The sequence below is a fragment of the Nicotiana attenuata genome, unplaced genomic scaffold (genome assembly GCF_001879085.1).
Source record: "Nicotiana attenuata strain UT unplaced genomic scaffold, NIATTr2, whole genome shotgun sequence".
In the NCBI taxonomy this organism is placed as follows: domain Eukaryota; kingdom Viridiplantae; phylum Streptophyta; class Magnoliopsida; order Solanales; family Solanaceae; genus Nicotiana; species Nicotiana attenuata.
The window spans coordinates 42,361-67,308 of record NW_017674392.1 but is presented as its reverse complement, the minus strand read 5'-3'; the positions used below and the strand labels follow the sequence as shown (position 1 = coordinate 67,308).

The 24,948-nt window shown below is 40.4% G+C and overlaps 1 protein-coding gene and 1 non-coding gene across 2 annotated transcripts; one reads left to right on the top strand and one right to left on the bottom strand.

Moving 5' to 3' along the window:
- Window positions 1–21,416: 21,416 nt before the first annotated feature.
- On the bottom strand, window positions 21,417–24,686 carry LOC109218573 (protein LIGHT-DEPENDENT SHORT HYPOCOTYLS 10-like). Its single transcript, XM_019382952.1, has 2 exons — window positions 24,026–24,686; window positions 21,417–21,730 (listed from the first exon to the last, which is right to left on the bottom strand). The coding sequence occupies exon 1, from the start codon at window positions 24,601–24,603 to the stop codon at window positions 24,058–24,060; it is 546 nt and encodes a 181-aa protein (XP_019238497.1). The 5' UTR covers window positions 24,604–24,686; the 3' UTR covers window positions 21,417–21,730; window positions 24,026–24,057.
- Window positions 21,577–21,650, top strand: TRNAT-AGU. Its single transcript has one exon. It is a non-coding gene; the product is annotated as a tRNA-Thr (tRNA).
- Window positions 24,687–24,948: the final 262 nt, after the last annotated feature.

Below are 24,948 nucleotides of genomic sequence, written 5' to 3'. Positions count from 1 at the left end.
GTTGAGGTGTGATGCACCTATACAGTTAAATGTGTTTCTATATGTTTCACAACGGTTGCATGCGTCATCCCGACTTTTCCTGTCCAAATTCTTTTCTTTTTATTCCGACCCTCTTTTTCCTGCCTTTTCCTTGCTTTTCTAGTTTTTCTCTCATTTTTCTCATTTTTCTTTTCTCTCCCTCTTTTCTTTTCTTTCATTCTTGCCTTTGCTTTTTGCTATGGTTTCTTTCTCTCGGTTTTCTTATTTTCTTTCTTTTTTGTTTCTTTTCCTCTCTTGTTTTTTCTTTTATTTTCTTCCCTCCCCTTTTCCCTTTCTCTTAGGGTTACGGTCGAATCCTATGGAAATTGCCTACGTATCATGACCCCGCATGAATCAGACCAAGCGTAGTTCTTAAAAAATAAATGCGAAAAGTAAAGAAACAATTTTTTGGGAATTTTCGATTTTTCATTAATTTTTATTTCAAAAACAAAACTCCGGCTTTGCGGATACGGCCTTTCAGCACTTCGGGAAAGAAGATTTTAAGGTTGTGCCCACTAACCATTGAAAATGACCCAAGGTGGCTGTTCTTGCAAAAACAGCCTTCCGGCGCCCTTTTAGGGACATTCAGATTATTTTAAGCAAGAATGGCATCACCTGACATATTTGTGGCAAAAATTAAAACTTTTGTTGTTTTTGGGCTATTTTTGAAAAAGGGAAGTTGGACCCGATGGGGGTTGCCTACGTATCCCACGCCCTGTGGGAATCAAACTAGCGTAGTTCGGGCAGATTTGACAGAACCAACTATTTCCTCTCACTCTTGGTTTTTCTTTCTTTCTTTTCCCTCTTTTTTTTTTTGATTTTTCTGTCCCTATTCTAGAAGCCGGTCAACATGCAAGCCGAAACAAATAAATGCACAAGTAGCACGTAAGATGCATCAGGATGGTCTTTTCATTTCAGGTCACCTGTCCTAGACGGACCCAACCCCTGTGTTGAGTCCCCTAAGTCAAATGCACGTGATGCAAACAAACGTTCCTACTAGGATCCGGCATGAGGATTTGTTATACTAGGTTTTAAACCTGGGTTTATTGTTCTAGACCTGGCTTACCCGAGCGGACAACTCGGGCCGAGGGGGGGCAGCGTACCGGGGATACAGAAGCTCCGCCGGCTTAGCAACTTGTCCGAACCTCGTTCTAAATGGGATAAGACTCTAAACAGAAGTGAAGTCACACGAAGTGCACCCTTCTCCATGATGTGAAAGACTCAGAAAGAGGAAGGGTTTCGTAGCAGTTTATATATACAATTCACCAAATATCAAAGCGGTAAAGCCTTTAGCACATTTAGCATGGAACATGTAGGAAAATCAGATAAGCCAATCATAACAGCTACTCTAAGCTCGAATTCTTGAACCCTGAACCGAAATTCTGGGTTCGTAGCCCCAGCAGAGTCGCCAGAGCAGTCATACCTCCTTCTTACACACCTACCCCGGAGGATAGTGTATAAGGGAGTTTTTCCAATTTAAGTGACATTATTCGAAATGGGATTATTTGTTTATTTCAGAGTCGCCACTTGGGATAGGTTTTGGCTTTTGGTGTCCCAAGTCACCGGTTTATCTTGAATCCCAAATCGAGGAAATTTTGACTTCCCGAATGGAGTCTGCGAACCAGAAATTCTGAATAAGGAATTCTGTTGACCCGAGGGAAGGTGTTAGGCACCCCCGGATCCCGTGATTCTAGCACGGTCGCTTAAACTATTATAAATGGCTTAATATCTGATTTTAATACATGTCATCCTATAGTGCAATTTTAAAATTATTTACCGCTTTTTAATTAATTTTAAGGAAATTGAACGTCGTTTAAAACATGTTCTTGGATCACGTCACATGAAATGCACCCGGATTCGCGACACATTTTATTCAACGTTTTGGGATTTGGATTTGGGTCACATGAAATGCACACCCAAAGTTTAAGAAGGTAGATTTATTAAAGAACGCGCCTAAAGTGGCTAACGTGTTATTAATTTTGCGGGAGACCATGAAAATTCGCTAAATGGCACGTCCCAATTTCTAAGTATTTTAAGGTAAGTATTTAAAGAGGGCCACGCAATTTATGAATTTTATTTGGCGCGGCGCACCCCGTTTTATTTTAAAGGCCATCCTAAAAGGGGCTGTTATTCTCTATTAAAGATTGTATCTAAAGACCTAATTAATTGGCGTTGTTAATAAGCTTTTATTAAAAGCATTTGAACACACTTGGGCCTCAAGATCAAGTCCAAACCCAAACAAAAGGATCCTCAATATTGAAAAATCCCCTTAATTCAAGTTTGCTACTTAACTTGAAAGACCCAAACCTATGATTCAAATTTTTAAATCATCAAATCCAATAACTTTAGTAGGGAAAATAAAACTTTCAGCAAGTTGGGCCTCGAAGCAGCCCATGGAAGGAAATATCATTTCAGCTTTATTCAATCAAGTTGTTCACTTACAAGCCCAGTTTGAGGCCGGGTGGAGACTAGGGCTAAAATCCAGGCCTTGATCAGTCAAGGGTCCAATGAGGTGGACCAGTTCAGAAAGAGGATGGCATACCTGGGCCTCTGGTTATTTAATTACTGTGCCCAAGTTTTTTACTGATTTCAATTTGGGCCTGTTCAACAGTTTTCGTAAAATAAAGGCACAATTTACTCACATCAAAGGTATGCTGATTTTAAAGTGTAAACAGCTCACGCAGTTTAATTTATTTGCCTACTGATGACTAACACTCTCACTCTGGAAATTTACAGCAATTTAAACAATTCATAAACTCTTAAATTAATACAATATAAATGCTGATATTAAGTGGTAACCTAACTATTCTGGATTTCTCGTTTCAAACTATACATAATGAACAAAACTTAAAATAACCAGTCATATTAAACTACATGAGATACGGATCCGTATGAGTGTACATATTAACATCTTAGTCTAAACTTAACCTCAAATTAACATAATAGCCGAACTAACTACAGCTAACATTATGCTCATGCAAGTCTAAAGAAGTTCATACAGTCCAATTTATACAAATCATGTAATGTTCAATTTAAACTAAACTAGAGTACTAATATTCATGAAAACATGTTGTATTCATCATCTCTTCCAATATTGATCACACCTTGATTCAAGTTTCACATGCCATGTGAAGCTGAAATAATACCTGGAATTGCAGCAAAATAAGAAGGTGAAGATCAGCCAAACAACAGCAGAATAGCAGATGTAATTCAGCAGGAAATCAGCGGATCCAAAGTAGAACCAAGAGTAGGAATAGAATGCAGCAGATTTTCGAAATCAAACTTCAAACTTCAATCAACCAAAACAGAACAAGCTGAAACTAGAACTAAGTGATGCTGCTTCAAAGTGATCTTCAACAGGTGAATTGTAACTAATTTCAAGGCCTAGAAATGAATTTAAGCTAGGAAAAAACTAGAGGAAATAGTGTGTGTTTTTTTTGGATTTTCAGTAGCTTTGGAGTTTGAATTTTTGAATTTTGTTTCTGATTTCTCTAAGCTCTGAAAACTCGTTATGGATTTTCAGATCTCTAAACCTTCTAATTTTTTTTTTTTAATTTTTTAGATCTAAACTTTCTCAGATTTTTTCCCTCTCAAAAACTTTTTCAGATTTTTAAACTTCTAAAACTTCTATTGTAAGGCAAGGTATTGCCCTTTTATAGACAAAGTCTAGGGCAACCTTCAGATTTTCATTTACACCCTAGGTCCCTCTTTTAATTTCAGTTTTTAACTATTTAGTCCCTCAAATCATGCCTTGTTGGCCAAGTAACACTACCAAGTTCCTGAAATTCTAACTAGAACCCCCTTCTAGAAGATTCTAGGGGGTTCCAGTTCAGTTACTGCAAGATTCCCTTTATTGAATTACCTATACTACCCTTAATTCAACTCATGAATTACTAACCTAATCAAAATAACCCCCAGCCCTGTTAACTTGGTCAAAATTGACCATGGTTAGTCAAAACAAATGCTGGATTATTCAGCTATATCCAAACAATTTCAATTATACTAAAAGAAAACCTAAAATTGAACTAATAGTCTAATTATCCTATTTTAAGTATCAAAATCAAAACTAATTATAGAGTTAAACTTGAACAACCGGAATTAATTCTAATATCAATCAAATTAAAATTAAAAACAAATGAAACTGCATGGAATTAATGTAAACAGAAAGAAGGAAATCAAAGCTAAAATCTAAGAACCAGAATCAACGAACATGAAATACACTAACTGAGCTATCTAACTAAACTAATCAACAAGAAATGAAAATTAAAGACTTAAGGCCCAGAAAACAAAGTTTAACCTAACAATGAATTTCAAANTATTTTTGGGAGCATTTGGAGACTTGCCGCCGGCGGAGGCGATTTCCGGCCGGCGGCGGACGGTGAGGGAACGATGGTGCTAGGTGGTGTATTAGGGCTGTAAGAGAGATGACCGGATATGGGGGTGGGGTGGGATTTGGACATATATATATCAATAATTCATCAGTTCCTGACCGTTAGATTAAGAAACCTAGACGGTCGGGATTGAATTGGAATTGAAACGATGCTGTTTTGAGGAGTTAGGGGCTGGACCGGGTTGGATCTTGGGTTGGATCAGGTTTTGAACGGGTCTGGGGAGGGATTGGCTTGGGATGGAATCAAATTTGGCCCAAACAATGGGTATTTAATAAGACTGCCATTTTGCTTTTAATTTTTTTTCATTTTCTCTTCTTTTTCTTGTATATTATTATATATTTTGATTTTGTTAAATACAAAATTAAAAATAACAAAGACATGATTTAACTCTAAAATTAAACTAATTAATTTTCAAAAACTAACTAAATCCTATTTTAAAAGAAAACTAAGGAGAAATCAAAAAAAAATTAAAAAATAAAATGCAAAAAGGACTATTTTTGTTATTTTCTTCCATTTTTTGTAATGTTGATTACTAATAGAAGCAAAAATATTAAAATGGGGTCCTAAATGCGAATGCACTTTTTTTGTATTTTTATGAATTTTATCAATTAAAAATGCACACAAAAAATGCAAACAAACATAAAATCATGCAATTAAATCTTAAAAATAAAATAATAAAAGAAAAATTCTAATTCTAAGAAATCTATAGGAATAATTCAAGCGAGGCAAAAATCACGTGCTCACAGTAATAGCAATCCCTGAAGGATTCAATCAGTTGGCACGAAGCCCAAATATAGTAATCAGCTCATATTATAATGATAACAAGTGATATTCAGTCAAATACGCAGTAAATTCATCTATCGGGACGGACCAAGTCACAATCCCCAACGGTGCTCTACCCCACGCTCGCTATCCGGCGTACAAGTCACCTCAATATAGCACTACGATGTGCAAATCTGGGGTTTCAAACCCTTAGGACATCATTTACATCTATTACTCACCTCAAGCCGGCCAAGCTCGCTATGCCTTTGCCTCTCAAATCGACCTCCTCGCGCGTCGAATCTGACCAAAACCACAACGAATACGTCACAATATGCCAATGAAACAATACCCAATCGAAAACAATCGAAAAATATCAAAAATCTCGAAATTAGCAAAACCCGAGCCCCGGGCCCACTTCTCGAAAATCAAAAAATTTTACATCAACGGGTTCCTTATCTCGCCACGAGTCTATACATATAAATATTACCAAAATCGGAGTCCAAATGACCCCACAAATCCCAATTTTTGCTCTCTTGAGTTTCAAGCCCTAAACCACCATTTTTACCCATTAATTACTTGAGTTTTCAGCTCTAATCCATGTATTTACACCATAAAATCGTGTTTTAAGTCCAAGAATCCATACCTTATCAACACCCCTTGAAATCCCTCTTCAAATCGCCCACAATCCTCCAAGTCCGAGTTAAAAATATGAAACCCTTCAAAAATTCGCGAAGATGGAATTAAATGGCTCTGCCCAGACATTACCGCTTCTGCGGTCATAATGTCGCTTCTGCGACTCCCGCTTTTGCGGTCAACACGCCGCTTCTGCGGAAATAACCGCTTCTGCGGTCGAATTCACGCATCTGCGTCTTCCGCTTCTGCGGACCAAGCTCCGCATTTGCGAATCCCATTAAATATCCAAAATCCGCATCTGCGGTCATTTTGTCGCATCTGCAACTCCGTAGATGCGGTCACCAGTTCCGCACCTACGGTCCCTGCTGCTTCTGCGGCTCTCCCCTCGCTTCTGCGGTCCCTATTCCGCAGAAGCGAAAATACCAGAAGCAGCTGCATTTTCTTAGATTTCCAAAGCCAAAACTTCCCGCTAACCATCCAAAATCACCCCAAGGCCCCCGGGACCTCAACCAAAAACACCAACACCCCCTATAACATCATTCGAACTTGTTCCAATCATTAAAACACCTCAAACAACACTAAAACCATCATTTCACATCGAATTCAAGCCTAAGTTCTTTAAAAACTTCCGAAATACGCATTCGTTCAAAAACCTACCCAAATAATCTCCAAATAGACTGAAATTTTGTACACACATCCCAAATCACCTAATGAAGCTATAGCAACTCTCGGAATTCCATTCCGACCCTTGGATCAAAATCTCACCTATCAACCGGAATTCGCCAAATACTAACTTCGCCAATTCAAGCCTAATTCTATACCGGGACCTCCAAAATCACTTCCGATCACACTCCTAAGTCACAAATCATCCCCCGAAGCTTACCAAATCATCGGAATCCATATCTGAGCCCTCTAACACATAAGTCAACGTCCGATTGACTTTTCCAAAACAAGCCTTCCTTAAAGAGACTATGCGTCTCATTTCCTTCTAAAACCAATCCAAACCAACTCGTTCACACAAAACACTGATAATGAAACATAAAGAAGTAGAGAATGGGGGAAACGGGGCTGTAGCTCACGTGACGACGGGTCGGGTCGTCACAATTTTACAACTAAATTAAAGAAAAAGAGTAAATTCAAATTTGAATTATTAAATATAAATCAAGAACTTCAAAGGTTTTGCATTATCTTAATAAGTTCTTCATAATCAATATGAACTTCTTGGCCATCTTTGGGTTACCATGTGTTAATATATCGCCAAGTTCCTCGTCTTATGGTTTTTCAACATCTTCACGTCCTTAATTTCTTTGTTCTGATATAATCCAATCTTTGAAATATACTAAAATTTCCAAAGCATTGCTTCTCAATGAGTTACGATTGTCTCCTAGTTGTTGTCTTGCTTGACTAAATGCACTCTCTAATGCAACAGTTGAAATTGACATATTTAGCACGTCCCGAGCCATAGCAGAAGAACATGAAATTTCTTTTCATTCTCATGCCACCATGCCAACGGTGAAAATTCCTTTGTGCGAGGCTCTGTTTGCTTTTACAAGTAGAATTGAAGTTCATCAATGTTCCTGCTACTGATTTGAGTGGAAGAAAATGTAGACCAAATATTAAAACCATCAAGGCCTTCATCTTCATCCATAGTAGCAGATGCAGTAGAAGTAGTACAATGAATAGTGGGATTAACATTGCCTACATTAATAGCAGCATCATCAATTATATTTGCATAATAATTATATAATTGTTGTAAATAATCATTTAGCTTGTTCATACAACAATATATATCTGGGGTTTCAATTGGTCCAATCTCGATATAAGTACATAAAGCATTAATTAATTGGTGACAATTAGACATCTTAATAGAAGGATTTAAAACATCACCAATTAAGTAAATAGGAGGAATTGAAAAGAAATATTTTTGAATTTTGCTTGCATTTTTTCAACAGCATCCTTATATTTTTCTATTCAGAGAGTAGAAAAGAAATTTCAGCTATATGTACTAAAACCATAGTAACAGTATGGTAATATGCTCCAGAAAACTCAACAATAGCTGTATAACATTTATGTAAAAATTTAACAACATCATTAATGGCCTCCCAAGTATTAGTTGTTAACATACGCTTTGGATCAGTACAATGTGCATTGTCAACTTCAGTTATTGGCAATCTATATTTGTAGCAACATTTTAAAAATAAGTATGTATAATTCCATCTAGTAACATTTTCATCTAGCATGGATCTGGGGTTAAGGTTATGTTTGGTACACTTAGTCTTAAATTCCCTAATTCTAGATTATCTATTATTTTATTTTCTTGAATAACACCAACTACTCTTCTTACATGAGTAATCTCAATCGAAAATAAATCAAGGACACTTTTAACAATTAAATTATAAACATTACATGCACCCCTAACATGAAATTTTTTGTCAGGTTGTGGTTGCAAATGCAGTTTTAATATTGAAATAGCTGCATTATTGTTAGAAGCATTATCAAAAAACATACACAATGCTTTTTTATTAAGATTGTAAAATACAACAACTTCACAAATAATAGTACTTATAAAAATACCATTATGAATTTGAACTTCATCATATTTAAAAGAGATAATATGATTTTGCATACAATAATTATCATCTATCCAATGACATGTAATTGTCAAATAATCATTTTCATTAACAGCATGACCAATATCAAAAGTTAGAGAAACTCTACAAGGAAGGTGGTCAAACAAATAACGTATGTATGTCTGATATTGTCCATGAAGTCAAAAGATATAAGATCTACTAGTACTTCTAGGGATACCTTTAAATAAAGGATTATAAATCCTTTGAATATACATAATAAGATATGATGAAGAAGCAAAAGAAAAAGGTAGACAACCAAAGCAATCATTTTTGCTAACTCATCACGATCCTTCATTTTATCATATTTCATAAGTCCTCCGGTACTAGGGTTTGGAGTTCCTTGATTTTCATCTAAATCAGAGCCCCATTCTATTGGATGAGCAATTCTCATATGTCTACTAAGTGTCTCAGTCCCCCCAAAACTTCCTCCAGTCTTATGTTTAAAATCATCTTTACAAATTTTGCATCTAACTCTATCAGTATTCTCTATTTCGTCAAAATATTTCCAAACTTTACTTCATCTTCTCCGATTACTAGTCAGGGCCACAGGTGGTCTACTACTATTTTCACGACCACCACCCCTGCTACCAACTCCAATACTACTAGGTGTAATTGGTGTCTCCTCTTCAATTTCTATTCAATATCTTCTATATCGTAATCTTCCTATAATTTTTCATAATCTATATTATTATCAGGTGATATTTCAGAACATGTGTAAAGTTATTTAAATTACTACTAGAAGTTGAAGTAGTACCCTTTTTCTATTTCCCTGATTATCCTGATTAGCAAGCTTATTACAAAATCTTTTTGCGGCATTATACATATTGTGAAAATTTAACTACTAATAAACATTAAATATGTAAATAAAATATTAAATAAGAGAAAGAGTTGGAACGAGTGCAACAAATTCTGTAATAAATTGAACACTTGATGATTTTTGAAGTCCGAAATTGAATTTCGCAACTCCGGTGTTACCACGAACAAACGTCAATTATTCAAAGTTCAAACTTCAAACTTCAAATAATACCATACATAAAATTTCAAAAAAAAAAAAGAGACAAATAGTTGATTGCAATTTAGGTGAAAATGAGAGAATGACAATTGAGAATTTGGGTTTGAGAATTGAGAGATGAGTGGAGAAATGAAGAAGAGGGGATCTATTTATAGTTTTCAAAAGGCTAAATTAGTAAATAATAAAAGTGTTATTTTTGAAAAAAATGCCCAAAAAAGGGTTATTCTTGCAAAATAGCCGTTGGGCAAGGGTCAAAATGGCAGCTGACCGTTGCCAATGGTCAACTATATTATAAAAAATTTGAAATAGCCGTTGAACCGGTCCGGTTAACCGGTTCCAAATTGACTTGACAGTAACGGTTCGTACCGCTCTAGTTAACCGGTACCAAAATCCTACCCGGCACAAGTCGGTACCCGTCAACCCAGCCCTGCCCGGCCCCTTAACTACCGGCCTGGTCTGGTCCGGTCTAAAACCAGTCAAGGCCGGTCCGAAACCGGGTCAACCCGGCCCGTTTGACACCTATAATTCTCATCCCCTTCTTCTAGGTTACTATCTTCTATCCTTCTGTAACATTCCTTCTGTATTTTGGTTTAATTAAACAATTAGTCTTATTCTATTATTGTGAGTGTTCATATTTGGAGGTTGTTACATTGGTGCTTTCATCCATCGGACTCCAATGGAGGTATTAGATCGATTTAATGGCAACGGCAACGCATTGAGCTGGCTTTTTCGGGCCGAGCGGTACTTCACCTATCTTTGCTTCGCGGAGAAGGATTGGTTACCTCTCCCCTTCTTTTACCTTGATGGTGAAGCTCTTACTTGGTTCAATTGGTTTTTTCGCAACAAGCAATTGGACGCATTTTAAGGAAAAATTGCTTATGCGATTTCAATGACGGACCATCACTGATTCAGCGAGAATGGCAATTACTTCCCGAGCATGTGTTGACTACGTGAGTTGCGCTACATTGATTCTTCCAGCAACCTATGCGTCTCCTTTTGCTGCTCCGAGCCGTATTCCTAATTTTCCTAAGTATGCATCACCTCAAAATAGTGAAACGATGTGAACTCCGGGGCTTCATACCCTCAGGAGCAGATTTACAATCATTACTTACCTCAAACCGGCCAAAATCCCTACTCCGCGACGCCCTTGCCTCGGCAATCGGCCTCCAAACGTCCCGATTCTGACCAAAAGCAATACAATGCAATCAATATAGGCCAATGAACCAATTCCATACGAAAAATTATCAAATTATACCAAAATTCCGAAATTCACCCAAACGCGGACCTTGGGCCCACGTCTCGGAATCCGACATAAATCACAAAACTAGAAACTCCTTTCACTCACGAGTCTAATCATCAAAATTCGACATCAAATGGTCCCTCAAATCCTCAAATTAAACTCTCCAATTCCAAGCCCTAATCCCTTCAATTTCATCCTAATTTCTACAAATTTCATGCTTAAATAACTGAAAATCACCAAAATCATGAGTGTTAAGCTCAAGAAACCTACCACAATGAAGAACCCCTTGATTCCCTCTTCTAAACTCCCTAAAAGCTCCAATCCCGTCTTCAAAAATGGAGGAAATAGGCAAAAATTTGCGAAGGGTTTAATTTATACCTTCTGCCCAAGAATTTCCGCACCTGCGGCCCTTTTCTCGCACCTACGGTTTTCACCTAAACGCCCAGGACCGCATCTGCGCCCTAGGCACCAGACCTGCGATCCCGCAGATGCGTCAAACCTATCGCATATGCGGTTCTTCCCTTAGCCCCCAAATTCTGCATCTGCGGCTGCCATACCGCATCTGCGACCTCGCACCTGCGGTCCCCATTCCGCAGGTGCAGAAACGTTAGAAGTAGCAGCTTCAGCTGCACAACTCAATTCCAACTCTTCCGTTAACCACCCGAATTCATCCCGAGGCCCTCTGGACCTCAACCAAAAATACCAATAAGTCACATATCACCATTCAAACTTATTCAAACCTTCGGAACACTCAAAACAACATCCAAACACCAAATGACCCTTGGATTCAAGCCTAAGAACTTCCAAAATTCCGAATTCCGCAAACGATGCCGGAACCTATCAAATCACCCCTAACTGACCTGAAATTTTGCACACACATCACAAATGACACTACGAACCTACTCCAATTTCCAAAATTCCATTCCGACCCCAATATCAAAATTTCCACTGTCAACCGAGAGACGCCAAATTTCCAATTCTGCCAATTAAAGCCTAAATCTACCACGGACCTCCAAATCATATTCTAGACGCGCTCCCAAGTCCAAAATCACCTAACAGAGCTAACCGAACCATCAGAATTCACATCCGAGATCATCTACACATAAGTCAACATTCAGTTGACTTTTCCAACTTAAGCTTTCTCAAAAGAGACTAAGTTTCTCAATTCACTCCAAACCACTCCGAACCCGAACCAACCAACACAATATGATGAAATACAGCTAAGTAACACATAAAGAAGCAGAAATGGGGAAACAGGGCTATAACTCATGAAACAACTGGCCGGGTCGTTATATCCTCCCCCTCTTAAACAAACGTTCATCCTCGAACGAGTCAAGAAACATACCTGAAGCCTCAAAGAGGTGGGGATATCTGCTCCGCATCTCCCGCTCGGTCTCCCAAGTAGCCTCCTCCACGAGCCGACCTCTCCACTGCACTTTCACTGAAATTATATCCTCTGATCTCCATTTTCGGACCTGCAGCTCCAAAATAGCCACTGGCTCCACATCATAAGTCAAATCACCGTCTAACTGAATCGTGCTGAAATCTAAAACATGAGACGGATCACCAACATACTTCCAGAGCATAGAAACATGAAATACCGGATGCACACTCGACAAGATAGGTGACAAGGCAAGCTCATAAGCCACCTCCCCAATCCTCCGAAGCACCTCAAAAGGCCCAATGAACTGAGGACTCAATTTGCCCTTCTTCCCAAATCTCATAACACCCTTCATGGGTGAAACCTTCAGTAGAACATTCTCTCCAACCATGTAAGACACATCACGAGCCTTTCTGTCAACATAACTCTTTTGTCTTGACTGCGATGTACGAAGCCGCTCCTGGATCAATTTCACCTTGTCCAAAGCAACCTGTACCAAATCTATACCCAAAAGCCTAGCCTCGCCCAGCTCAAACCAACCTACTGGAGATCTACACCGCCTCCCATATAAAGCCTCATATGGAGCCATCTGAATACTCGACTGATAACTGTTGTTATATGCAAACTCAGTGAGCGGTAGAAACTAGTTCTATGAACCCCCAAAATCAATGACACAAGTGCGCAATATGTCCTCCAATATCTGAACAGTGCGCTCGGACTGCCCGTCCGTCTGAGGGTGAAAAGCTGTGCTCAACTCAACCTGAGTACCCAACTCTCGCTGCACGGCCCTCCAAAACTACGATGTAAACTGAGTACCTCTATCTAAAATGATGGAAACCGGGACACCATGTAGGCGAACAATCTCTCGGATATAAATCTCAACTAACCGCTCTGAAGAATAGGTGGTACACACAGGAATGAAGTGCGCGGACTTGGTCAGTCGATCCACAATCACCCAAATAGTATCGAACTTCCTCAAAGTTCGTGGGAGTCCAACTACAAAATCCACGGTGATCTGCTCCCACTTCCACTCTGGAATATCCATTTGCTGAAGCAAGCCACCCGGTCTCTGATGCTCATATTTCACCTGCTAACAATTGAGACACCAAGCTACAACCCCCATTATATCCTTCTTCATTCTCCTCCACCAATAGTGCTATCTCAAATACGGGTACATCTTCGGGGCACCCGGATGGATGGAATACCGCGGGATATGGGCCTCCTCCAGAAACAACTCCCGAAGCCCATCTACATTGGGCACACATATCCGGCCTTGCATCCTCAATACCCCGTCATCACCAATAGCCACATCTCTGGCATCGCCGTGCTGAACTCTGTCCTTGAGGACAAGCAAATGAGGATCATCATACTAGCGCTCTCTGGTACGATCAAACGAGGAAGACCAAGAAACCACACAAACTAAGATCCGACTGGGCTCCGAAATATCCAACCTCACAAGCCGATTGGCCAAGGCCTGAACATCAACTGCAAGAGGTCTCTCCCCAACAGGAATATATGCCAAACTGCCCATACTCACGGCCTTCCTACTCAAAGCATCGGCCACTACATTGGCCTTTCCCGGATGGTACAAGATAGTAATATCATAGTCCTTTAGCAGCTCCAACCATCTCTGCTGCCTCAAATTGAGATCTTTCTATTTGAACAAGTGCTGGAGGCTACGATGATCAGTAAACACCTCACAAAACACACCATAGAGATAATGCCTCCAAATCTTCAACGCGTGAACCATGGCAGCCAACTCCAAATCATGAATAGGATAGTTCTTCTCATGGGGCTTCAACTGACGAGAAGTATAGGCAATCACTCTACCCTCCTGCACCAGCACATACCCGATGCCGACCCGAGAAGCATCACAATATACTGTAAAAGAGCCTGAAGCTGATGGCAAAACTAACACCGGAGTTGTGGTCAAGGCAGTCTTAAGCTTCTGAAAGCTCGCCTCACACTCATCCGACCACCTGAAAGGAGCACCCTTTTTACTCAATTTGGTCAAGGGTGATGCAATAGATGAAAATCCCTGAACAAACCGACGATAATAACCCGCCATATCGAGAAAGCTACGAATCTTTGTGGCTTAGGACGGTCTGGGCCAACTCTGAATCGCCTATATATTTTTTTCGTATCAACCTGAATACCCTCATTGGATACCACGTGCCCCAAAAATGCAACTTAACCGAGCCGAAACTCACACTTGCAAAGTTCTCCTCACTCAACCGCTGAAACACAACTCTCAAATGCTCAGTGGCTTCTCCTGACTACGTGAGTACACCAGAATATCAACAATGAAAACAATCACAAACGAGTCGAGATAAGGCCAAAACACGTTGTTCATCAAATGCATGAACGTTGCTGGGGCATTGGTCAGCCCAAAAGACATCACAAGGAACTCATAATGACCATATCGGGTCTTGAAAGTTATCTTACGAATGTCCGAGTCCCTGATCTTCAACTAGTACCCTGACCTGAGATCAATCTTGTAGAACACTCTCACTCCCCGTAGCTGGTCAAATAAATCATCAATATGAGGCAAAGGATACTTGTTCTTGATTGTGACTTTGTTCAACTGCCTGTAATCAATGCACATCCTCATCGTGCCATCCTTCTTCTTCACAAATAGAACAGGCGCACCCCCAGGCGACACAGTAGGCCGAATAAACCCCTTATCAAGGAGTTCCTAAAGCTGCTCCTTCAATTCCTTTAACTCTGCCAGTGCCATACGATACGGTGGAATAGAAATAGGCTGAGTGCCCGGCACTAAATCAATACTGAAGTCAATATCCCTGTCCGGCGGCATGCCCGACAGATCTGCAAGAAACACATCCGGAAAATCCCTCACTACCGGAACTGAATCAATGAAAGAGTCTCTGCGCTAACATCCCTCACAAAGGCCAAATAAGAAAGACAACCCTACCCAACCATCCGCTGGGCTTTCAAGGATGAAATCACCCTACTGGGAACCTAATCTGTCGAACCTCGCCACTCAATCTGTGGCAACCCCAGCATAGCTAATGTCACTGTCTTATCATGACAGTCCAAAATAGCACGACGCGAAGACAACCAATCCATGCCCAATATCACATCAAAATCAACCATACTAAGTAACAGAAGGCCCACTCGGGTCTCCAAACCCCCAATAGTCACCACACACGACACGACCGATATACGTGGTGCACAATAACAGTATCGCCCACCGGAGTAGATACACGAACAGATGAAACAAGAGACTCGCGGGGCGTATCCAAATAATGAGCAAAATATGACGACACATATGAAAAAGTAGAACCAGGATCAAATAATATAGAGGTATCTCTGTGGCAAATTGAGAGAATACTTGTGATCACAACATCTGAAGCAATAGCATCTGGTCTGGCTGGGAGTGCATAGAAACGGGCCGGCCACCACCCGATCGACCTCCCCCTCTGGGGCGACCCCTAGCTGATTGTCCTCCACCCCTAGATGACTGGGTGGGTGGTGAAGTAACTGGTGCTGAAGTCGATGGCTGCCTCCTCTACTGAGGCAGACCCCCATGATGACGAGGACACTGCCTCCACATGTGCCCTAACTCTCCACACACATAACAACCCCCTGGCGTTGGTGAGGGGGACTGAAGGGAACCCCTAGCACCAGGATGACTAGTAGTAGAACCCGACATGGAAGAGCCCTAAACTGATGGAGCACGGGACGCACTCTGAGCTGGGAGAGCACTAAGAGATGAATGGCCCTGATGAGAACTGTGAGAACCATGGCCCGATGATGCCCTACGGTGAACTGGGCGAGCTGACTGAGCATGTCTGAATGGGCGGCCTCTACCATGCTGAAACTGACCCCCATGAGAAGCACCCCCAAAACTACCAGATCCACGAGGCCTCTTGGCCTCTCTCTCTACTCTCTCCTGACGGTGAATCGACTCTATGTCCCGAGCAATGTCAACAACCTCCTCAAAAGAAGCACCAGATACCCTCTCTCTGGTCATAAGAATCCATAACTAATACGAAATGCCATCCATGAAACTCCTGATCCTCTCTTGTCTCTGGGAACAAACCAGATAGCATGATGGGCTAACTTAGAGAATATCATCTCGTACTGCGTCACAGTCATATCATCCTAACGCAACTGCTTCAACTGCCTGCTCAGCTCCACTCTGCGAGATTGCGGCACATATTTCTCTAGAAAGAGAACAAAGAACTGCTGCCAGGTAAGGGGCGCTGCACCAACAGGCCTACGCCTCTCATAAGCCTCCCACCAAGTAAAGGCAGCTCCAAAAAAATTAAAAAGTAGTGAACGAGACCCTACTGGTCTCCAGAATACCCACTGTACGTAGAATTCTCTAACACTTGTCCAAGAAGCCCTGGGCATCCTCGCCCTCTGTACCACTGAAAGTCGGAGGCTGAAGTCTACCAAACCTCTCCAATCTACACTGCTTGTCATCAGGCATGAACGGTACCATATAGTCCTTAGCAGGTGCAACCGGCTAGGATGGTGGTGCCTCCGGTGTCTGCAGTCCCTGAACAACCTGCCCGGGTGTACGAGCGGCGGGAGTTTGAGTGCCTCCCCCGGCCTGGGAAGTAGCTGGTGTAGTAGAAATTATGACCGCCTGAGCAAGACTGGTGCACACGGTCAAGATCTGAGCCAAGGTCTCCTGAAGACCTGGAATAACAATAGGCACAGCCGGTGCCTGAGCTGGTCCTGCTGGAGCATCCACAACTGGGACCTGATCATGTACTGGGGTGGCTGGTGGATCTGCAGGTGCTGGCCTAGTTGCTGTGCAGGCTACACCCTTGCCCCTACCACGGCCTCGATCGCGACCTCGGCCTCTCGTGGCCCCAACTGGTGGTACTGGTGGTCGTCCGTCCTGACCGGTAGCACGTGTCCTCACCATTTGTGAGAGAATAGAATAACAGAAGTTTAGTTACCAGAATCAACAGACTTGCACGACAAGAATTCAAGAATGTGAAGTTTTTCATAAAGGTTCTGCAGCCTCTCGAAGATAAGTACAGACATCTCCGTATCGATCCGCGAAACTCTACTAAACCTGTTCATGACCCGTGAGACCTATGTAACTTAGGCTCTGATACCAACTTGTCACGACCCCAAAACCAACCCGGTCGTGATGGCGCCTATCATGGAACTAGGCCAGCCGACACATTTCCAAATAATTCAACATTTCATTAAAATTTAGACAATAACCTTTTTCATACAGAAATTTCCATAAAAAGAGAGAAACTCAAAACCAAAATGCGGAAATAAAAGCCCGACCTCGGGTGTCACTAAGTCATGAGCAAATACTACAACAGTTCTGAAATATAACAAGACTAAAATCGTCTGGAAATCAACTACTAATATCTATAGGAAGATAGGAGGGAGAAAAACAAGGTTGCGATCGCCATGCAGCTACCTTGTCAACTCCAACATATCCGCGACGGATGAAGATTCAACGCTCGCTAACACGTCCAGCAACCCCTGGATCTGCATGCAAGGTGCATGGAGTAATGTGAGTACACCAACTCAGTAAGTAATAAAGGTAAATAAAGACTGAGCAATAGGAAACACATAGAAATCCACATCTAAAAAACTCAGTAAGTACAACATGCTTTCAAGCAGTATATATGTCAAATCATCTCGTTTAAAAATCCAGTTTTCGAAAAAAAATCATTTGAAAATGCCTTTCAACAGTTTCAACAAAGACTCAATATAGTTTAGAGTAAAAGTGATGAAAATCATAAACAGCCCCTCGGGAAAAACATAGTTCGTCCACAGCCCCTCGGGCAACATGAATCATAAACTGCCCCTCGGGCATAACATCACTCAGAATCAGCCCCTCGGGCAAACCTCACAGTCACTCGTAAACAGCCCCCCGGGCACAATATGAATCAAGAACGGCCCCTCGGGCATAACACCAAATCACTCACTCAGGGTACCTACGCTCACTAGGGGTGTGCAGACTCCGGAGGGGCTCCTACAGCCCAAGCGCTATAATAAGCCACCTCGTGGCATAATCAATCAGGCCATCGGCCTCTCATAATCACAAACCATTAACAACATGCTGCGGCGCGCAGCCCGATCCCATAATATCCTCACAACACAGGCCCTCGGCCTCACTCAGTCAGAAACCTCTCAAGCCACTCGGGCTATCAGTAAAATAGGGTGCACAACCCAAAATATCATTTTATGCATCAAAATGGAGTAGTAAGGACTGAGTTATGAAATCAGTAAAACATAGCATGACTGAGTATAGATCTTAACTCAAAACAGTGAGGAAATAATAAGAAAAGGCCCCTAAGGGTCCAAACAGCTTGGCACGAGACCCAAATATGGCATTCAGCCCAAATTATAGAAATTCTTTCTAAAACACACAAGTATCATACAGTTTTCAGTCAAATACGTAATTAATAGTTGCTACGGAATGGACCAAGTCACAATACCCAACGGTGTAAGCCCACAAGCTCGGCATCCAGCATGTGTGTCACCTCATAATAGTGAAATGATGTGAACTCCGGGGCTTCATACCCTCAGGAGCAGATTTACAATCATTACTTACCTCAAACCGATCAAAATCCCTACTCCGCGACGCCCTTGCCTCTGGAATTGGCCTCCAAACGTCCCGATTCTGACCAAAAGCAATACAATGCAATCAATATAGGCCAATGAATCAATTCCATACGAAAAATTATCAAATTATACCAAAATCCCGAAATTCACACAAACCCGGCCCCTGGGCCCACGTCTCGGAATCCGACATAAATCACAAAACTAGAAACTCCTTTCACTCACGAGTCTATACATACCAAAATCATCAAAATTCGATATCAAATGGTCCCTCAAATCCTCAAATTAAACTGTCCAATTTCAAGCCCTAATCCCTTCAATTTCATCCCTAATTTCTACTAATTTCATGCTTAAATAACTGAAAATCACCATAATCACGAGTGTTAGGCACAAGAAACTTACCACAATGAAGAACCCCTTGATTCCCTCTTCAAAACTCCCCAAAAGCTCCAATCTCGTCTTCATAAATGGAGGAAATAGGAAAAAATCTTGAAGGGTTTAATTTATACCTTCTGCCCAGGCATTTCCGCACTTGCGGCCCTTTTCTCGTACCTGCGGTTTTCAGTTAAACGCCTAGGACCGCATCTGCGCCCCAAGAACCGTGCGGTCCCGCAGATGCGTCAAACCTATCGCATATGCGGTTCTTCCCTTAGCCCCCAAATTCTGCATCTGCGGCTGCCATACCGCATCTGCGACCTCGCACCTGCGGTCCCCATTCCGCAGGTGTAGAAACGTGCAGAAACATTGGAAGCAGCTGCTTTAGCTGCACAACTCAATTTCAACTCTTCCGTTAACCACCCGAATTCATCCTGAGGCCCTCAGGACCTCAACCAGAAATACCAACAAGTCACATATCACCATTCAAACTTATTCAAACCTTTGGAACACTCAAAACAACATCCAAACACCAAATCAACCTCGGATTCAAGCCTAAGAACTTCCAAATTCCGCAAACGATGCCGGAACCTATTAATCCACCCCCCCCCCCAAATGACCTGAAATTTTGCACACACATCACAAATGACACTATGGACGTACTCCAATTTCCAGAATTCCATTCCGACCCAGATATCAAAATTTCCACTGCCGACCGAGAAACGCCAAATTCCTAATTTTGCCAATTCAAGACTAAATCTACCACGGACCTCCAAATCACATTCCAGATGCGCTCCCAAGTCCAAAATCACCTAATGGAGCTAATCGAACCATCAGAATTCACATCCTAGATCATCTACAAATAAGTCAACATCCGGTTGACTTTTCCAACTTAAGCCTTCTCAAAAGAGACTAAGTGTATCAATTCACTCCAAAACCACTTCGAACCAGAACCAACCAACACAATGCGATGAAATACAGCTGAAGAACACATAAAAAAGCAGAAATGGGGGAAACGAGGCTATAACTCATGAAACGACCGGCCGGGTCATTACACTATGTGCAGATTGTGAGCCTAAGATAGATAGTGAGCTTGAAGAACTGAAATTCTGTCTCTGTACAGCTCTTCATGACTTCTTTGCACGAGAAGGAAATGACGACACCATCGCAATGAAGCTAGTGCAAGCTCTTGTGGGGTTTGTGACGATCATTAAACATTTGGATGATCATCTAGTAAATATGAGTTCGGAGGGACTCATTAAATTGATTCTAGGAACCAAACAATCAAGCAAGCTTGACCTTTTGAAATTTATTGCTGATTGGCACGACGAGAGCACTTCAACAATTGACTTAGAGAGAGTCACATCTTGGCTCATGGAGCATTGAGTCGATATGGTGGCGGACCTTGATTAAAAATATGCAAGTACCCACAGATGACCCAACTGATAGCAAATCTGTTGAGATGTTCTTAGGATCACCTGCCATGCATGTCCAGCAACAAAGAAAGTTTTCCATTGTCCTAAGAGATCATGCTTACAAGGAGACTTTGAAGAGATTATGTCCTGTCTTGGCTGGACATGTGGTGGAACAATGTGTTGTCAGCCTAAATATGGTTGAAGTCGATGCTATTTTTCGAGAATTAGCTTGTGCGATCCCAACTGCTGCTCCAATTGTTAATGCAAAGGTGTTACCTATTCCGACATTGAGCTTTACAATATTAGTCTCATGGGATCGGTTTGCTAGCGGTTTTGTCGACCCATATCTTTTTGATTGAACTCCTGAGCCACATTCAAGTCTTGAAATAATCACTGTTATCCTATCAATGTTGCTCTACTCGAACCTTAAGGATAAGGTTCTTATTGAGGACGGGGGTGTTGTTATGAATGAAAATAATCTCATGACAGGCACATTGAAAAAATTAGCAAATTACGTGTGAGACCCTGGATAAGGGCACGTGAGGAAAGAATTGGGCAAATGGAAAAATAATAAATAGTAGTAGGCTAGGTGAAATTCGGGATGTTATGTTACTGACTGGGTTGTCTTCTATTTCTCATCCCCTATTCCATATCCTGTGCATTCTCATCCCCTTCTTCCAGGTTAGTATTCTTCTATCCTTCTGTAATTTTCCTTCTGTATTTTGGTTATTAATTGAACAATCAGTCTTCTTTTGTTATTGTGAGTGTTCATATTTGGAGGTTGTTACATAATGTGATCTCACAAGTGGGATTTGGGGAGAATACAATGTATGCAAATCTTGTTCCTACCTTGTGTAAGATAGAAATGTTATTTTCGATAAGTATGAAATACTTTTGCCATACCATACTTGGTCTCAGTTTCCCAACATCTACCATTACACTCAAAAGTAAATTGCGCATACTATTGCTATCGATAGTGGAAAAATGCATTTGCTTATTTGTATTAAATCCCTCTATATTGTCCTATATGAATTTCCATATTTCATAGAACTTCGTCAATACCCTCAAATTATACAAGAAAAGAAAAAATAGTCAGACCAGTTTGTTGCCTTGTGTAAATATAGTTGTGATCAAGAAAGCTTATGTCAAGTAGCTCTCGTAGCTCAGTTGGTTAGAGCATCTGTTTAGTAAGCGGGAGGTCTTGAGTTCGACTCTCAACGAGAGCATTTATTTATTTGACAGTCCCCTTTTTGTCGAAACTTCTTTTCCCTTCATTCACGGGGAATAGTATCGTTTTCTGCAACTCCTGAATCGCGTTCAAAGAAACAACTAATAGTCAAAAATAATAATAAAAGGAAAAATAAGAAATAGCATTTTAAATACGTAAAAGAAACTGTATCGATTTGATCGAAAGTCTGCTCAGTCCAAAATAAACAATAGGCTTGACATGAACTTGAAAACAATAAAATATTAAGTTGTTGAATCCCTTTAGCAAGATTCTTTAAAAAAATTATCCCCTTATTTGAATTTCTAGCTCCGCCGAGAGGACCTCCTTATCTTTTGTTTACCCTTAGTTTCACACGATTCTCATAGGAAGGAAGGGTGAGCAGCATGTACCACGAGGGGGCAGATAGCTCCATGCGGTGTTACGTTACACTGCTTCGTTCAAAAATTTTTATTAAATATGTGTATATAGATAAAGGAGAGTGCATGTCATTATAGTGATCATTTATTCATTTATTCACTTCAAATGTTGATATCACTTAAAAAAAATTATGCATATGTCACGAGCCATCGGTCGTGGAGTGAAGTGTGCGGCGCACGAGGGAAGCAAAAGAAAAGCAAGGGAAATTCTTCACCTTTTTGAGAGAAATTCTTTTGATTATGTATTGAATATAGATATATGTACTGAATGATGACTTTACTATTATAGTGAGTATTTGCAGTTTCCTCACAACTAGGTCTTTTGTTTGGCTCTCCCCAGCAGTCTGCAAAATAAGTTTTTGACATGCAAAAGCGTATTTACCTCAAGTTACTATATATGTGTGGCAATTTGGGGGGGGGGGGGGGGGGGGGGACAAAAGTCCAAAAAGAATATAAACAAAATAAACTGACATATAATCTATCTGGGATTTGTTTACTATATTCGAATCTTATTGCATGCAGACAGCTTTTACTCATGGCAGAAAGTGAGGAAATTAAAGGGGTAAATTCTAGACCAATTTGCTATTGGCAAAGACCGAGAAAGAGCACGAGCTTCTTCATTTTTCACATGCGTCAAATAAAATTCCTTCTCTTTTCTGTTTTGTCATGTTTCATTTTTCTTCTTTTTTTCTGTTGTTTGGTTGCCCTCTTATTCTTTATTACCCACATTAATATTCAGATTAAGTTGCATTCGTGCCGCATAAAAATCGGTAAAGGACAAGCCCTCCCTACTAAAATCTTTTTATTTTTTAAGCTCGAACTCGAGAACTCTGGATCCTATCCTTGGCACTACAACCCCCAATGATGTCATATTTTAAATTTTGCGTAGTTACATAATCTTTTCATAATCCAAATATTCGAATAGCTTTATGAGTATTTGTATGATCATTTCATTTAAAAAATAAAGATCAAACTTTTATTTACTTAATTATATAATTTTTTATAGGTTTGTGAGTCGAATTATTATTCTCATATATGAGCCATACATATGTAAATTCTTATTTATGAAGCTAGTGGAAGTGAGATTTGAATTATAGTATTTTTGCCTGATAAAGATTATAATACAGAATTATGGGATATCAATAATTAGATTTTTGCATTTATATATCCACTAGCATTTCTAGGGTTTGAGATAAATTAAAGAGCTGAAACTTTCCCATTTCCTCTTCATAATCAGGCCTTTAGTTTGTTTGTGAAATGCAGTATCTGCTTTTCTCCCACCAGGTTTTCTTCCCAGTTTGTTTTTCTTATAAATCAAACATCAACCCCTACCTTGTCAAATAATAATCCAAAATATTAATTAGTAGGAGTATCGAGAAACCTAGTTCAACATTTTAAACCATCCCTAAAAATACTCAGAGCTATAGTGAATTTCATCACATCTATACCCTTTTCATTTTTCATAAAATATCTGAGCGCTTTCACATAACAATCACTGCATTATTATTCACCGCATGAATCAGAGACGGATTCAAAAAATTTGTTAACAATGGATACAACCTTTAAATTCTTAACACTGAATTTATTGTACGTCTAAATTTATATTTGGATTTAAAATCTACTGTTATATTTATAGAAATCTTAGTGGGTTTTAACATATTAATTTATGTTTCGCGTCAGAAATATCGCAGGCGTGAACAATATTTGTATTAATCTCATACTAAGGACAGCCCGGTGCACTAATTATGACGGACAACAAGGGTCTATTATAGGCAGTTTTACCCTGCATTTCTGCAAAAGGATGTTTTCACGGCTCGAACACGTGACCTCCTAATCACATGACAGCAACTTTATGGGTTACGCCAAGACTCCCCTTCTATTCTATAATCCCATACTATTAGACTATAAACCAAATGACTGACTCTTAAAGTACTTAAGAGTGTGTGAAAGATCTTACTATTTTCGAGGGGAAGGCACAGGGCAATAGAACTACATTAGTGGATCATGAAAATGTGAGAATCCTGCAGAAGTGGAATCATCATCTCCTTTACTGGGGCTAGCCTTCTTTTGTTTCTTCTTATATGCAATGCCACGCGCCTTAGCTTGACACTTCTTCACTTCCCTAAGATACACACGAATCCCCGTGCTAGCAAAAGGATTCGTCTCAGGTGAGCTGCCATTTTCTTCATAGGCGGCTCGAAGCCTACCGATGAGTGCATCGAGGCTACCCCAAGCTTGTCTGAGCGGACAAGTACAAGGAGCTGGTGGCTCGGGTTGTCCATAGAACATACAACCTTGTAAGTGAACCTTAGTCTTTCCAAATTGGTCCAGGTACCGAAGAAACTCTAGTACGTGGTTGCTATTGCACTGAGATAGCGAAATTGGTTGCCTTTGATTCCTCAAGTACTGATTAAAAGTATTCCAATCTCGTCGTTTTTGGGACTCGTATCGACTAGGTGTTGTTATTGATTGATCTCCTGGGGATCTTGATGATCCCTCAGCCAAATCTTTGCCTCTATGATCACTACTTGACATGGCTAGAGAGGAATTGAAATAGATCGAGAATATTGATCTGTTTGTGTGTAAGTCTAAATGTGTGAGAAATATGGAGAGTTTAAACAAAGGTTGAAGGAAACAGGTGAAAATGGAGGGATGAAATTGTTGAAATCACATCAATATGGACCTATTGAGTTGACAAGAAATGGGCCATATGAGTTGCTTTCTTGTTTTATTAGCCTTTTTCATTAAAAATTGTTTGACATTACCATTATCTATACGTTTTCTGATAATCTACAATTATTGTATGTAATTTTGTCAATATTATCTATCACTAATTTCCAAAACGTGATCTCAATTGGTATCTTTTTAAAAAGGATAGCG